Source organism: Phacochoerus africanus, chromosome 8, assembly GCF_016906955.1.
Source record: "Phacochoerus africanus isolate WHEZ1 chromosome 8, ROS_Pafr_v1, whole genome shotgun sequence".
Taxonomy (NCBI): domain Eukaryota; kingdom Metazoa; phylum Chordata; class Mammalia; order Artiodactyla; family Suidae; genus Phacochoerus; species Phacochoerus africanus.
Window position 1 is genome coordinate 166,406,594 of NC_062551.1, and position 15,803 is coordinate 166,422,396.

The 15,803-nt window shown below is 55.2% G+C and overlaps 1 protein-coding gene across 20 annotated transcripts in view; it reads left to right on the plus strand.

The window, feature by feature from the left end:
• Positions 1-15,803, plus strand: part of ERI3 (ERI1 exoribonuclease family member 3) — a 124,876-nt gene that overhangs the window by 61,808 nt on the left and 47,265 nt on the right. For all 20 annotated transcript variants that reach the window (XR_007136189.1, XM_047789323.1, XM_047789326.1 and 17 more), the window contains one exon: positions 5,068-5,140. Coding sequence is in view for 19 of the 20 variants with exons in the window: in XM_047789323.1 (XP_047645279.1) it covers positions 5,068-5,140 (73 nt within the window). In the remaining variant the exon portion in view is untranslated. The remainder of the gene's footprint in view (positions 1-5,067; positions 5,141-15,803) is intronic.

The following is a 15,803-nucleotide window of genomic DNA, read 5'->3' on the forward strand; positions in this document are numbered from 1 at the left end:
TGGGCTGCAGGTGGTGGGGCTGGACGAGGGGCTCTTTTGCTTTGTGCTGTGTGCTTCTTGAGTGGGGGTGGGGTGCTGTTTCTTACGCCCCTGTCCCTCCCATGCACTTGTCTTCTTTTTCAGCAGGAGAGGCTTGCTCTGCCTTCTTTTTCTAGTGGAGCAGGAGTAGTCAGGGAACTCGAGGAGTCTCCCATCTTTTCTAACTCCCCCCGGTTAGAGCCAGCCAGGCATCGGAGGGTAGGGCTTCATGGTCTCTGCTGATGACCTTATGGGGTCAGTGTGATAAGAGCAGGGCCCCATGGTAAATGCCAAAGGCGGGGCCCTTCTTTGGCCTTGGGCCCAATAGTATTTGGAAAGCGATCGCATCCCTTGGTTTAGAGCCCACAGGCAGGACTGGGGCGGTGGGGGTGGGGGGAGGGCTTTCTTAAAAGGGGCCCCCTTGCAGTCATGAAGCAGAAGAAAGTTTTGACTTGGTTGAAAAAAAATCCCATTCGTTTTTATGGCCTGGACATAATTGGCTCTTTTCGATTGGCCGTCCGTGATGTCATCCCGACCCTCATAAAGAAGGGGAAGTCACACCTGTGGACTTGGTGCATAAAATTTCATTGGGCAACAGTAATAAGCATGGCCAGATGATGTTTGGGCAGTTGAGCAGCTCTGTGCCCAGTGATTCCAGCTGCACGGAGACCTGGGCACCATAAACCTGCCTGCACGTTCATGCCCGCAGGCTAGTCCAGGGCCCACTGCCAGTGGCTCCTTTCCTGGGATCAGTATCTGGTGGGAACGCACAGCATTCGGGCCCTTTGTGCCGGAGGAACTTTTGCCCCTTTCTTTTCCAGATTGATGAAACCCCGTGTAACCGTGGCCTTGGACTCCTAGGAACCTTGGGCCAGATGTGTCCTTGAGCAGTGACCGCCATGCTACCCGCCCCTCTAAAGCCCCAGACCTTGCCTTCCCAGGGCCTGGAAAGAGCTCTGAGTGCATCTACGTGATCGATGTCTTGTGTGGCCAGAAGACTGGGATCCAGAGTTCCCGTCGTGGCGCAGTGGTTAACGAATCCGACTAGGAACCATGAGGTTGCGGGTTCGGTCCCTGCCCTTGCTCAGTGGGTTAACGATCCGGCGTTGCTGTGAGCTGTGGTGTAGGTTGCAGACGCGGCTCGGATCCCGCGTTGCTGTGGCTCTGGCGTAGGCCGGTGGCTGCAGCTCCGATTCGACCCCTAGCCTGGGAGCCTCCATATGCTGCAGGAGCGGCCCAAAGAAATAGCAAAAAGACAAAAAAAAAAAAAAAAGAAGAAGAAGAAGAAGACTGGGATCCCATTTCTCGGTTCGGCCCTTGGCTCGTTGTCCTTTTTCTTCTCTGGACATTAGCGTCCTCTTTTATGAGGGGCTGACGGCTGTCCTGACCTCCCTTCCTCACAGGGTTCCCCTTGGTGCCTTCGAAGCTGGGCGAGGGCTCTGTCATCCAAGTGTCCAGCTGTCTCCCCACGAGGCACCTGGGAGTTCAGGTTCTGGCATTTGGCTCTGGGTCTTGTAGGAAGATGGGCCTGGACCCTGCTGCCTCTGTTCTGCTCGTGCCTGCATGTCACAGCTCTGGGACCACCCACTGAGTAGAGGACTCGGCAACCTTAATGCCCCTGAGTCTGCAAATGGGATGTGTACCTGCAAGTGCCTAGAGCCCTGGGGGAGAAGTACGGCCCCATCTCCCTCTGCTTCCGTCAGCCTCGGGGCACAGGCAGCCCTCTGGGTTGCTGCTGAGCTATAGCTGAAGTCACGTCTCCAGCCTGCAGTCTGCCTAGTCTCTCGTCAGTGTGGCCCCTCTGGTATCGGTTCTCCTCCAAGAGCGTCAGGCAGGATCCTGCTGAGCTAGACCCTTCCTGCGTGGGTAGAAATGGTTGTACCAGCGGCTACCTTTGAATTCCTGCTGAAGGCGGAGCCCCGCCCGCTCCCAGGGCTAGCCACAGCCAACTGGACTCCTGGCCTCTGCCGACTGGAAGAGTCCGGGATGCTAGACTTGGCGAAGGGAGAGTAGGGTGGGTCACCCGGGAAGCCCCTGCCTTTTGCTGGCCATCCCCTGGCTCGTCCTTCGCAGCTTCTGCTGCTTCTGGCGGTTCCTTTGCCCTCACAGACCTTGATGTGGTGGACCCGAGCACGCGTGGTCGCAGACCCCAAGGATGAGGCACAGGAAAGGAAAACTGAAGGGCAGACAAAGTACCAGACGTTACAGTTCTGCTCTAGGCAACTGCAGTGTAGTTCCTAAAGCTGCCTTTCGTCTTTTAAAATCTTGCCTGATTTCCTTACGTTCTTGGTCCCACACGGGACATCCTGCTTGGATACTTCGGCATCTTGGCTTCAGCCGGTTTCCCTTCCAGGAAACTGACCTGTGCTGCCTGGGGGTTGAGAGGAACCTTCTTGGCAGGAGATCTCAGGTCTTAAAAGAGTGAGTCTTTACTGCCCGAAGTAAGGGCATCAGCTACCCAATAGTATCTGTCAGATAACTGAAAATTGAGGAAGGGGAGGCTGACTGCCCTGAAACTTTCTAGCATAGAAACAGTCATTTCAACTGTATTCTTGTTACCCAACTTCTTAAAAAAGGAGTCCTCATGGTGGCTCGGCAGTTAACGAATCCAACTAGGAACCATGAGGTTGCAGGTTCGATCCCTGGCCTTGCTCAGTGGGTTAAGGATTCAGGCCTTGCTGTGAGCTGTGGTGTAGGTCGCAGATGTAGCTCGGATCCCGCGTGGCTGTGGCTGTGGTGTAGGCCAGTGGCTGCAGCTCCGATTGGACCCCTAGCCTGGGAACTCCATATGCTACAGGTGCCGCCCTAAAAAGACCCCCCCCCAAAAAAGGAGTTTGTGATCTTCACTTTCTTATCTCTTCTCACTCTTCAGCGTTGCCTGCTGCCTTCTGTCCCCACGAGCCTACTGAAGTCAAATTCATTGGGTTTTCTCAGCTCCATCTCACTGTACCACTCGACGGCATTTGACGCTCATGACCTGCTTTTTAAGCTCAAAAGTCAGTCATAAATATTCCAGAAAGAGTAAGCTTGCCTTCGTCATCATTCACAGTTGACGTGAAGTGGGGTCCAGAGAGCATGTGGGGTCTTGGCTGTCTGATGACCCTGAAGCGGGTCTGGGAGCCCCATCCTCTGGGGGCGGAGTGGGCTTGGGGGGTACATCATCTCCTTCAGAATTCTCAACGATGCCGAGGATTTGTGATCCGGAAAAGGCTGCTCTGAGGGAAGCTTGGTGGGCTCTCAGATCTTAGGCGGGCTCTGCCAGGCAGAGCTGGGAGTCTCCTTGTCTGTAGTTTCTAAAGACACACCTCAGACGCATAGGCGAAAATTACAAGGCATAGATTTTAGTTGAGCATCACGGAAGAGTGTTCTAGGAATCGAAGGAGTCCAGAGTTCGAGCTGACTGCTGTGTCAAGTGGTGAGTTCTGGTCCGTGCTGGCCGTCTCCTGGGGTGGCCTGGTTTCCTTTTAGCTCAGCACCATGAGATGTTACCCTCTGCTCGCCTCCTTCCGCACGCTCCCCGGTGATCTTTTCCGCTCCCATGGCTTTAGTGTCACTTCTGTGACATTAATGACCAGGCAGTGTGTATCTCCAGGCCAGAGCTCTCTTCGGAACTGGATATCCATCTGCCTCTTGCACGTTGTCCCCCTGCCAGGTGCCTCCCGGGCACCTCGAACTCAACAGATACTGAGTGCTTAGCACGTGTCTGGCATGTACATAAAGCTGCCTTGGCAAACTCATGGCTCCTTCTGGGGCGGCGTCGGGGTGAGGCAGTGGGAGCAGTCCACCCCGGTTTAGGGAGACAGCGCTTGCAGGGGATTTGAAAACAGTGACGAAATTGACTAAACGCTGCTCCGCCTTGTCTGTCAAATTGCTGTCTGTGCCCTTGCCTCCCGCCTCTGCCTCTGTCTCAGTGGGTAGCACGAAGCTCGCCAGGCCTCACGCCTCTGAACGGGGCCTGCCGCTTTCTCTCAGGGCCCCGCATCGCATTTGGTTGCATCCCTTTTTCTTCTGTTGCTCGCTCGCTGTCTCCACGGCGCCTGTCTAGTCTCCTGGCTTCTCCTCGGCTTTTCTGCTGTGTTGTTTTGTTGTCCCTTTGTAAATCACAGCTCTTCACAGGCTCTCTGTTGCCTGTGGCCAAGCTCCTCTTAGCAAGAAAACTCTATGATCTTCCCAGCTGATATTTCTAGTACCTTCCTCCATCCTCCCGTGTACCCCAATGCTCCAACTTAAGGCGTTTTATCTGTTCCTTTCATCACCCATTCTGTTGAACAAACTGTGAGCTCCTTATGGGAGGAAGTTAAGTCTTACTTTTTGAGTCCTAAGTGCCTGACTCTTATTAGACATCAGTAAGCGTTTGGTTGAATGGATTTGTGGGGGCAAAACGGCGTTGTCAGCCAGAAGAGGACACGGTGTGTACATTATAATTTAAGGAAAAATCAAGAACAGACTCTCGGTGTAGATTCTGACCTCCCTTTATCCCTCTGCGTGGTCTCTTCTCTACCACAGAAGGCCTCTTGCGAGAGCTGAAGCCCCTGCCCAGACACCTCTAGATCATGTGCTCTTCCTCTCTGTCCTCCTGTCTCACCCCTGCCTCTTTGTGTCACACGACAACGACAGCCGCCTGGTGCGGTGGCAAGAACATAGGCCTTGGAGTGGGGCAGATTCGAGTTCAGTTCTTGGCACTCGCGTGCTTGAGCTGCGGGGTCTCGGGTACCCCTCAGAATCTCCTTTTCCCGGCTGTCAGATGCACACGTCTCCCTGGCTTACAGCATCACTCCGAGTTGAGGTGAAACTGTAAGGAAGGCACGGGGCGTGTCGCCGGCCGTCAGGAAGCAGCAGCAGCCGATGTTATCTTGATGAGTCTCTAGGTTGTCTGGGACCCAGTGTCCAGTGTGCTGGAGATGGGGTGCCTTGCTTGGGTGGGGCAGGACCTGGAGTGGGTTAGCCTCTTGCAGTCTCTTTGTCTCTAACAGACGCGGCGTTCCCTGTTTTAAGACTCTGTGCCTGGGACACGGGTCACTCAACTTGTTCTTTCCTCCCTTTCTTCAGGCTCCCAGGCCAGTGCCAGTACTTGGGCCTGCCCGTGGCAGACTACTTCAAGCAGTGGATTAACCTGAAAAAGGTACTGTGTCCGAGCTCCACCCGGGGGCCTCCTCCTGTCCTCCTGTGCCTCGGGTCCCCGCCCCACCCCGCCCTGCTTTCGTTTCTCGTTTGTTCTCGTCTGTTCTCATCTTTTCTCCTTTCTCTTTGTTCTTCTCTTTCCTTACTACCCCTCCTGCCTCCTCCCTAGCTACCGTGCACTGGCAGGGTGTGGTTATCTCTGGGAGTGGGGAGCTGCGGGGGGACCAGGCTGCTGGGGGCAGTTTGACACCGTCCTCCTCGGTGTCCCCCAGGAGTGCCGAGAGGTCCCCACGAAGGGGATTCTCCAGGCTCTCGCTCAGAGCTCCCCCTCGGCACTGAGCTGCACTGCCTCCGGGAGAGGTGTGCTGCTAGCTGAGTCCCGGAAAAGTATCCTGAGCGATCGTTAAGGTGACCTCTGACCCTCCGGGCTGGCCCTGGTGTCTACTTCTGGTTGGGAGGTGGAGACGGTTCGGGCCAGCTGTGGTCCTGTCTGGCCTGGCAGTACCTTGCTTGTGTGGCAAGAGGGCTGTGGAGCCTAGAGCCCACCTCCCTTTGAGCGTGGGCAGGAGGCCGGCACTAAGGTAGCACCAAGCACCTGGGCGGTGGCTGCTGAGGCTGTGGGCCGGGAGGGAAAGCGGGTCTTGGCAGAGGATGAGTCCCCCAGAAAACTGTCCCTTCCTAGTGTGCGCTGACCGCCCCAGGTGAGCAGAAGAAAGGAGGTGTGGGTGCAGACTCCCCAGACCCCCGGCTCGGGTAGGATCCTTGTTCCACGAGGCCCAGGCCTCCAGGGAGACGGACTCCTCGAAATCCCTCTGATGTTCGGGCCTCAGACCTGGGGCCGCCTCAGGCACCCCGCGCTGCTGGTCCGCTCAGTGACTCCTGGAACCATCAGAGAAAAGAGAGGTCATTGGAAGGTCAGGCTAGGGGTCGTGCGGGTTTGGGTCTTGAACTGGGCATTTGAGGGGGGTGGCACGTGGATCTGAGGAGGAGCGACGACACCCAGGCGGGGGAGAAGCAGGCTTTTGGTGTGCGGGCCGGAAGCGAAGCGGGCCCTGGGAGGAGCGGTGGGAGACAGTGACCTTGGACTTGGTCCGCAGGTCTCCGGGCAGGCACTTGGTGGTGGCGTCTGTGAACGCCTTTGCTTTCGCGGGTGCACGGGTCCTTTGCCCTCCGGCTTGTCTGTGTTCTGCCACTCCGCACTCTCCCGCTGACCGCCCCTGCAGCTGCGCAGCGGCTGTTCACTGTCTCCCACCTTTGGCCGAGGAGGCTGGGCCCTGTCCTGCCTTCGGGCCTTGGCCTGTGGCCTTCCCTGCATCTGAAGCGCCTGTAGTCGTCTTCACGGGGCACACACCCTGTCCTTGATGATTCAGCGCTGCTCTCACCTCCGCTGGGGAGTCAGCAGTCGGGTCTCTTGCCTCAAGGCTCCTTGACACTCTGGGTAGCAGTGATCTTAGAGTGCTGAAACCGAGGCCGTAGGTTTCCTTGCAGACCTGTCCATGCGGAGCACGGAGGCTGAGTCCTGGTGGCCAGATCAAAGCTGGGTGCGGAGGACGCGCTCAGTGAGCCGTTGCCGGCTGCCTGACTGACCTTCGAGAGCTGGCTCCAGTGAGGCCCTCTCACGCAGACCTTGGCAGGGCTGCTCGTGCGGGCGTGGCCAGGCCTGCGCTCCTGGAAGACGGCGTGCCAGCTGTCAGAGTGCATCTGAGGCTGCTCGTTGGTCTCGGCAAATGCATTGTGAAGGCCCGGCCAGGCGAGGAGGTCACTGACCACGCGCGATTGCTCTGTGAAGTTCACTAGACTTTTTGGTGTGTGGATAGCTCCCTACCTCTGGGTTCCTTGGCGGAGAGGCAGGGAAGCAGCCGACCCGTGTGATGACATTGCCGCCCGGGACCACCTCGGCGCTGCCGGCGGTGGAGGCGGCCGTGCCGAGCCTCTTCAGCTTGGCTCTCTGCCAGAGCGTGCGGAGACGTAGAGAAGGGCTGGGTCCACGGGCGAACCGAGGCGTCTGTGCCTGCCTCTCGGGAGGTGACAGAAGAGCCAGGGGTCTCACCCCTTCCTCTCTGCCCTCCAGCCGCGTCCTGTTCCAGCTGTGCTTGAGGGCCCAGCAGCAAAGACACCCGACTCCAGACGTTAGCCTGGTCCTCGCCAGCAGCCACTCGAGACAGGAAGGCTGCAGGGCCTGGAGGTCCAGTCCCATGGTGCCCTTTCCGACGCTTACCCAGTGTGGCTTAGCGCAGGTTGCACAGATGCCTGCGTTCTCAAAAAGAGTCACGATGAAAGCTAAGCCAGTGAGGCCACTGCCAAGGTTGTGGGAGTACCCTGTAAGAGCCTTGCTCATGCCTCCTCTCCTCGTGCGCGACCCAGGCCCCGGCTGTGTACAGGCTCCTCTCTTGTCCTCGCTCTTCCTCCTCCTCTCCCCTCAACCCCCAGCAGGGCTTTGCCCCTGAAAAGAGCGGGAAGGTTCCGGTCTGCTGGCCCGCCTAGACCAGCTGCGGGAGTGGGCCCCTGGGGCTGAGCTCACCCTCAGCACCGCAAAGGCCTCCGGCCCGAGCGGAGGCAGCGGGTCATCTTTCAGCCACCCTCTCCTGTCCAGAGGCGGCGGAGGCTGCATCGGGGCAAGCAGCTTTTCTCTGGCCAGGTTTCCGCATCTCCCGCCTCCACCTGCTTTCCCTGTAGCAAAGAGGAGCAAGCTAGTGTTTGCTGACATTTGGAATGTCATTGAAGGATCTATAATCTTATTGAACTGTCAGCTTAGAGAGGACTTGGGGGCCTGCTTCCAACGGCCTCCAGGAGGTCAGAGCTGTCACAGAGGGGCCAGAAGAGTGTACGTGCACGCACACACACACTCACTCACACACACAGACTCATGTGAATGAAGGCGCTCAAGCAAACATACCCCAAATCATACGCACTTATCCGTCCTTGCGTACATGCGTGGACGCTCACTCGCCTGCAGAAATGCAGGAAACTGTATGCAGACGCAGTTTTGTTTATATATACGTATTCATAAAATGTAAAGGCACTTGCACATACGTAAACGCACACATCTTCGTCAGTCAGCAGAATACCATTGGGTGCCTCCTGTGGCCCAGAGACCGCGCTAAGCCCTGGGGGTGTCATGGAAAAGCTGGGTGTTAAACCGTTTCAGGCGTGTCGTAACACTAAGTCAGGGGGTCATATCCCAAGGGGCCCTGACTTCGTGGGCTGGGGTCAGCGAATGGCTCCCTGAGGAAGGGTGTCTGCGCTGAGACCTGGGGGATGAGCAGGAAGCAGCGAAGCCGAGGAGACACAGTGTGGCAAGGCCTTGGGTGAAGAGCGGCCTGGCAGCATCACGGAGCTAGAATGTGCGTTCCGTGAGGGCCGAGGCCTTTTGCCTCTGGTCACTGTTTCGTCCTCATCACTGTGGATAGTTGGGGGCACACAGTGGACGTTTCATCAGTACTTGTTGAGGGAACGGCTGCCCGAAGTTCGGTGAGTGTGGAGAGGGAGAAGCTTGATGGAGAGGAAGCTGCAGGGAGGCAGGAACGTGTGGAGCACACGTTAGATGGTGAGCTGTATCTGTAGGGCGAGGGGAGGCTTTCGAAGGCGCCAGCCACAGCAGAGGCATCGTCTGATTTGCACTCTGAAAAAGCTCTTTCTGGCAGCACCCAGTGGAGAGCGCGGACGAGACATGGGGACCAGGGCTGATTTGTCTTCGTGGGGTGGGCGGCATGCTGGGGGTGGGGGGGGGGGGCAAATCATTGTGGGGGTAACGTCCCTGGACGTGCAGCAGCCCCACCCTTGTTCACTGAATGCCAGTAGTGCCCTCTCCAAGCCACCGCGACAACTAAAAAGGCCCGCTCGGGCCCCTGACAGACACACACACTTCCAGGGGCCTGGACCGGGTGGGAGTGGGGAGCGTCTGTCGCCGGTTGAGAATCCAGAAGGAGGCCGTTGCCAGCCGTCCAAGGGAAAGATGGCGGTTGCTGGGATTCAGCTGACAGCGCTGGACACGCAGAGACGTGGGCTGAGTCTGGAGCGTTCAGTGGACCGTCAGGGCTGCAGTGAGGCAGCAAATACCTGCCCCCAAGTTCCCATGCCATGGAAAGCTGTGCAGTAAAAATGAGACACAGCACTCAGAAACTTCATGAGAGGCACATGAGAAAAGACGGGACTCTAGTAAAAAATCTAATAAAGTAAAATTTATGACTAGTGTGATTTTACACACGTTAAATGGTTAAGAAATACATAAATACTATGATGAATACGGCACTTTACCTTGAAAAAGCTTGGAGTTTGCTTCTGGAAATGGACGGGAGAAGGGCCGTAGCTCGTGAGTTCTTACGCAGAGCTGGCGGGAGAGCTCTCTGAGAGCAGACGTTGTCACCAGACGGGCGTGGCTTGCAGCACAGGCCGTGATCCAGGGAGCTGGAACGCGTTCGAGGTGTGTGCATGTGTGTACTTCGTATGTTCCTACGCAGCTCTGTTCCACTGGCTTAGTTTCCTGTGTTTATCTCGTCTTGCTTATGGACAGACGTCTCACACAGAAATGCAACATGTTTGTTCTGCTAAATGGATCCCTCATACTTCAGTTGCACCGAAACACATTGGCTCTTTCAAAACGAGTGTTACCGCAGAGCCGACTCCACAGCAGACAGGAAGTGACGGCTGATCCGCCGTGAGGCTCGAGGCGGCAGAGGAAACCCTGGTGACTCCAGGGCTGTGCTTCGAGCAGCGGGGCGAAGGGGGACGAATTTACTGAGATAAGGGAAGAAGGAGCTGTCTGGGGGATTGCCAGAGGAGGTGAATTCAGCTTGGAGCGTGTTGAGTTGATGCTTTTGAGACTTTCTTACGAAGCTCCTGAGGAAGCCTATGAATTTGTAGGTAAGGTTTAGGGACAGGGTCTGGAGACGAGATTCAGAGCTGGGGGAGTCACTGGTGTGTGAGTGATAAGGGAAGTCCTGGAAGCGGAGTGTGTGAGGTGAGGAGAAAAGAGAGGCCAGGATGGAACACTGGGAAGTGTTTGTTACGTGGGGAGGAAGAGTCACCTGGAGAAGGAGGCGGAGCAGTTGCTCAGAGTAGTAATAATATTTCTTATTTAGCGATTGCATTTTGAGTCTTGTCCAGTATAATTGCCACTAGCCACCTGTGGCAATAGAGGGCCTGAAATGTAGCTGATGTGACTAAGGAACAAATTTCAAATGTTACTTAATTTTAATTAATTTAAATGTAAATAAAACATTTTCTCGAAGAGCTCTTTAAGAACACACGGGGTGGGGGAATCAGCATTTTCAACTGTGAAGTGTTTAAAATCTAAACACAGATCAAGTATTTCTGATGAAGAGGTAGCATCTGAACTGAGGTGTGTTGTAGGTGCAAATTGATATACAGTGTAAAAATACAAAGTACGTCTTCAGTGGTTTTTTGTGTTGATTACGGGTTGATAATCTCTGGATGTACTAATTAAATAAAACCAGTTTCATCCGCTTCTTTCTGCTTGCGCTGGGCCTTCAGTTCGTAGGTTACTCATGTGGCTTGCCTTGGCTTTGCCTTGGGCGGTGCTGTGCCACACTGGACGCCCACGTACCTCCATCGGCAAACCCTCGCAACCCTGTGCAGGAGTTACTGCTGTCTGTTACATTTTAAGGTTGAGAAAACGGAGGCACAGAGTGGTGACGAAACTTGCTCCACGTGTCACTTTGGTACATGGCAAACTGAAGCTTTTCCTGACTCTGCTGAAGAGTCAAAAGAGTAAAAAAGAGCAAAGGCATGGTAGAAGAAGAGGGGGACCTGAGGCCGCGATGTCCCGGAAACCCAGGAAGGAAGGTGTGTGCAGGAGAAAGGAGCCGCCGGAGGTCAAGACTCGCGTCGGAGGGGCAGACCCGGGCTCAGGGATCTGGGTGGCCCTGGTGTGAACTCCCGACGGCACGATAGGGACAGGAGCCGGAATCGAGAAGTCAGTGAGGAGAGAGAGAGGCTTCACCTCCTGCAGGAATGCGGCTTCGAGGGGGAGAGAAAGGACACGGGCCGGGGCGGGGCAGGTGTGGAGTTGAGGCGGCCGAGGTGCTTTTAGGTGGGAGACGCCTGTGCTTGTCGTGGGCCCTCTCGGAGAAGGGAACGTTGCAAACAGAGGAGTGAGAGAGGTCTCTGCGAAGCGGCAGGAGAGGGGATGGAAACGTAGGGTTTTTTGTTTTTGTTTTTGTTTTTTGTCTTTTTGCCATTTCTCGGGCTGCTCTCGCGGCATATGGAGGTTCCCAGGCTAGGGGTCCAATCGGAGCTGTAGCCACTGGCCTACGCCAGAGGCACAGCAACGCGGGATCCGAGCCACGTCTGCGACCTACACCACAGCTCACGGCAAGGCCGGATCCTTAACCCACTGAGCAAGGGCAGGGACCGAACCCGCAACCTCATGGTTCCCAGTCGGATTCGTTAACCATTGCGCCACGACGGGAACTCCGGAAACGTAGGGTTTTAAATTGTCCCTTCAAGAGGAAAGTCCCTGTCCCGTCATGATGGGAAGGAGAAAGGGTGCAGAGCGATGCAGGCGAGCGTGTGGATTGGGTGGTGACAAGAAGTAGTTCCCGAACGGGGGCGCAGGAAGTAGTCATTGGCTGGCGACCGGTGGAGGAGGCCGGGAGCTTTGCGGAAGGTGGAAGAGGAGTGCTGCGGTTTCGGTTCAGAGTGGCGGCGGGGTGACCCGGGAGGCGGGGTAGGACTTCTAGGCGGTGCTGGGGGTCCAGCTGAGGTCGATGACGTGAACGCACAGCAGCACCTCCCTCGGCTGCATGGCCTCCTTTAGCAGCGCTGAGCTGCCTGGCCGTGGGCATGCCGAAGGCAGACATTTCCACTCCCCCTCGGCGGCGATTTTCCCAAGAGCTGTGTGAAAGGAGGAAGGGAGTTGAAGGTATCGCCAAGGCCGTGGTTGTCAAGGTGGATGTGGAGGGAAGGAGAAGGCAGCAGGGCACCTGGCAGCTGTGGACAAGTAGATGGTTCCCAGTGAGATGAGGAGCAGCTGTACCAGGTCTGGTTGAGGAGCCGCACGGAAGCGTAGGAGAGAGAAGGGGGCTCTCTGAACGAGTGATTTCAGAGGCGGGGCAGTCGTAGGTATTGGCAGGTTCCAAGGCGTGCCCATGGAGGTGGGTAGCTAAGGTCGGGTGGAGGAGAGTGTTACTGTAAATAAGAGGTCAAGAAAGGGACAGTTCCTGTGAGACCTCCAGAAGGATGTGTGTGGATGTGCACATTTTCTTCACACACTCATACACACTCGCAGCATATGCAGGACACATAGGTATAAATATATGGATAAATGCATGCCTACACATGTACAGTTTCTGCACAGTCAGACCGAGCCATGCACATGCGGGCACGTACACTCACAAATGGTCTGGAGTTCCCTCTGGTGCTTGGGCCTGTTTGGATGGGCTCTTGAGGAAGCAGGCAGGCAGCCTTAGGAGGATTCCGACTCAGTCCTGGCAGACAGGCTCAGCTGGTCATGCTCAGAAGTTGTGGGGTTGGAAGTCACCTAGAATTTGACAGGCCCTGCATGAACCGGGCCACTCCACTTTGCCCCTGCCATCTGTGCCATGTGCCCTGCTACAATTTCTGGGTGTCCTGAAGGGGATGGGTTGGAGCAGCCATGAAAGAGGGGGAGGAGACCTTCCTGGGTCCCTCCGAGAAGCCTTTCTCTCCCCCCTCCCTCGGGAGCAGACACCAGGAGAAACTGCTAAAGGGCGGTTGGCGTCTAGGATTGAGTGTGACTTTTCCTGACCTTGGAGCCTTCAGAGTCCCAGTCAGCACAGTAGTACATTAAGGGCTTATGGAGGAATAAATTCTTGGCCTTAATGAAGTTCTTTGCTGGGGGCCACAGGCAGGTCAGCAGGTCGGCATGATGCAGGTTGGAGGCTCCAGCCAGTGGGCTGAGCTAGCTGGGGAGCCGTCAGGACGGAAGGGGTCTGACACTCTGCTGGTCAGGACACTCTTTGGGAACCGCGGGGATAGAGCTCTTCAAGTGACAGCCCGACAGAGGCTGGGACTCTGAATGGTGGCTACATGTGTGCCTGCTGCAAAGCCCCTTGATGGAGGCTATTTGGAAAAAACAAGAACAAAACAGAAATGAAAAGCAAGAGGGGTATGAAGATGTAGGGCCCTGCCAGGTGTTCGTTTTGTTTTATTTTGGAAGGGGAGGGCTTGCACCGAGACGGAAATCTCTGGGCCCCGTGGTGGGCTGTGGCCAGGTCTCTGACATCAGACAAGCACGGAGCGTTGTCCCCTAGGTAGTGGGCAGTGACAGGCTGCTGTCCTGGGGGCGGGGGGGGGGGGGAAGCAGCTCTGAGGCCAGGTGGATCAGAGCCTCTTGCTGTCTTTGGGAAGAGATAGGTGCACGGAGGACAGGGCACAGAGCGCCAGGTATAAACGTGGGACGGGTGGGGGCCCCGGCCCGGGACAAGGACAGACCGAGTAGGAGAGCAGCCCGGAGCGCTGGCTGCTGGATTTGATGCTAAAGCCCTGGGCGGGGCCACTTTGAGGCTTTGGATTGAAGAGCTGGAGCTGGAACTTGGTCCTCAAGCCTCAACATCGTTCTCCTTTCAGCCCATCCTCAGCCACATCTGCCCTTGGCAATGAGCTCTTGGGACGTAGTCCAGAGGTAGCAGAGGGACAGTGCCGTGTTTGGAGCCGGGGACAGCTGGAGCTAGGGAGAGCGCCTTCGTTCCACTCCGCTCCCTGCCCCCATGGTGTAGTGTTCTGTCCAGGCTTTTCCTTTAAATATGTCTCACAGCTGTCTGAACTCTGAAATTTCTTTCACTCCTTCCTTTGCCTTGTTAACATGTGTTGCCTTTGGGGTAATCAGGGAAAAAATATTATGTCCTTTTACAATTACCGGGTTTTGGAATATTAAAATGTCTCGCTGCATCGGCACTGTTATTTTGATTGGTATTCTAACCTTTGACTAGCCCATAAAGCGCGCCGCTCCTGAAGCCAATATTGCAGGACTGAAATTTAATTCCGAAATGATTCCAGATAATAGGGAGACAGATAATATATGCATGAAGGATATTATGTTTGGACTAACTGCAGCAGGGCCAGGGCTGGGGAGCTGAATAATAGCCCAGAGTGAGTTATAATCTGTGGGACAGAAATGCCTTACTGTCAGGGCCAGGAGAGGAACTCTTAAATCAAAGGCATGGGAATGGGTGCGATCACAGTGCGCCTGTTTTGACAGGAAGAGCACCGGAGCCAAGAGGGTAGGTAGGGGAGGCTGTGGCCCTGAGCACAGTACCCAAGGCCTGGATCATGTAGCTCGCTGCAACCGTCCTGGCTTCACATCTCTTGTCCCTCTAACATTCCGGCCATATCAAACTTCTTGCTGCTCTTCAAATAAAGAGGACACTTTCACTTCCCTTTGTGCATTCTGTTCCCTTTGCTCACCTTGCCTTTCCCTTTTTAGTGGGTTGGAAGAACTCCTGCTCATCCTTCAAAACCCTTTTCTATGAAGCCTTCTCTGATGTTTCCCTCCTTCTGATAGATACAGCTGATCACCTCCTCCTCTGTAGTTCTTCAGTACTTTAGAACGAGTCTATCACATGGTCTTGTGATCCTCTGCTTACACGCTTGCATTTCCTGTGAAGACTGTGAGCTCCTGAGGCCTTATTCCCACCCATCTCTGTATTTCCACTGCTTAGCACTGGGCCTGGCACACACTGGGCATCAAGAAGCATTCATTGAACCCGCATTGAATAAGGCTGCATTGAATGAGCTCCAGAGCTCAGATGCCTTCCTCTGCCAGATTTCCCAGACAAATAGAGAAATCAAGTGATTTGCCTGTAGGCACATAGCCAGGAAGAGGTAAAGCTAGGATTTGAACCCAAGTAGGAGTGTTCTTTTCCCCGGACCATGTGTCCTGGGCAGGTGGACAGGGCAGGAGTTAGAGGCCGGGATAGGAAAGACAGACTCACTTCCTTGACTCCTTCCTTCCTTCCTTCCCTCGCTTAGGACTTGGGTTCTCTTTGCCGGAGACTGCATTCCTTCTTAATGTTCCTGAGACCCAAGGCCCGGAAAGGATTGTGCCACCTTCCTTCTAATGACCTTTGGACAGTTATGCCACACAATAGATGCTTCTCGGTTGTGAGTTTGTAACTCAGGCTCAGGGAAAGGTGCTAAGTGTGTTTCGGAGAGCTCTTAGGGAGGCAGGGAGGCAGGCAGGCAGGGCGGTGTCAGAAAGCTTGAGACACTCCCTTCCCCTTGAGCACTTAGTGAACTTGCATCTTGGGTGTATGGTGATAAAGTACATAATGACAAAAGCTACAGTGTATCTGATTGGCTCTTAAATGAAACTGTATTTTGTTAATACAATACTAGCTGCATCCTCTAACTGGTATGGCTGTGTGACACTCACCCTTCACTTGTCTCCAGGTGATGCTTGATGGGTACACTGGCCCCTGGGAATGTGCCTCACAGGCTGGAGACCATTGGTGCAAGAGAAAGAGCTGTTGGAGCCAGAGGAATCTGGCTCAAATGTCTGATACCACTGTCAACTAGCTGTGTGATCTGGGGCAAGTTCCTTAACCTCTCTGAACCTGTAAAGATGACAGTATCTGACACACGGAACCTGTACTCTGACGTCTTGATTCCGCGCTTAACAGTTGTGAGGTTTTTAGAGAAGTCACTTTAACTTCTTTCAGCCTTCC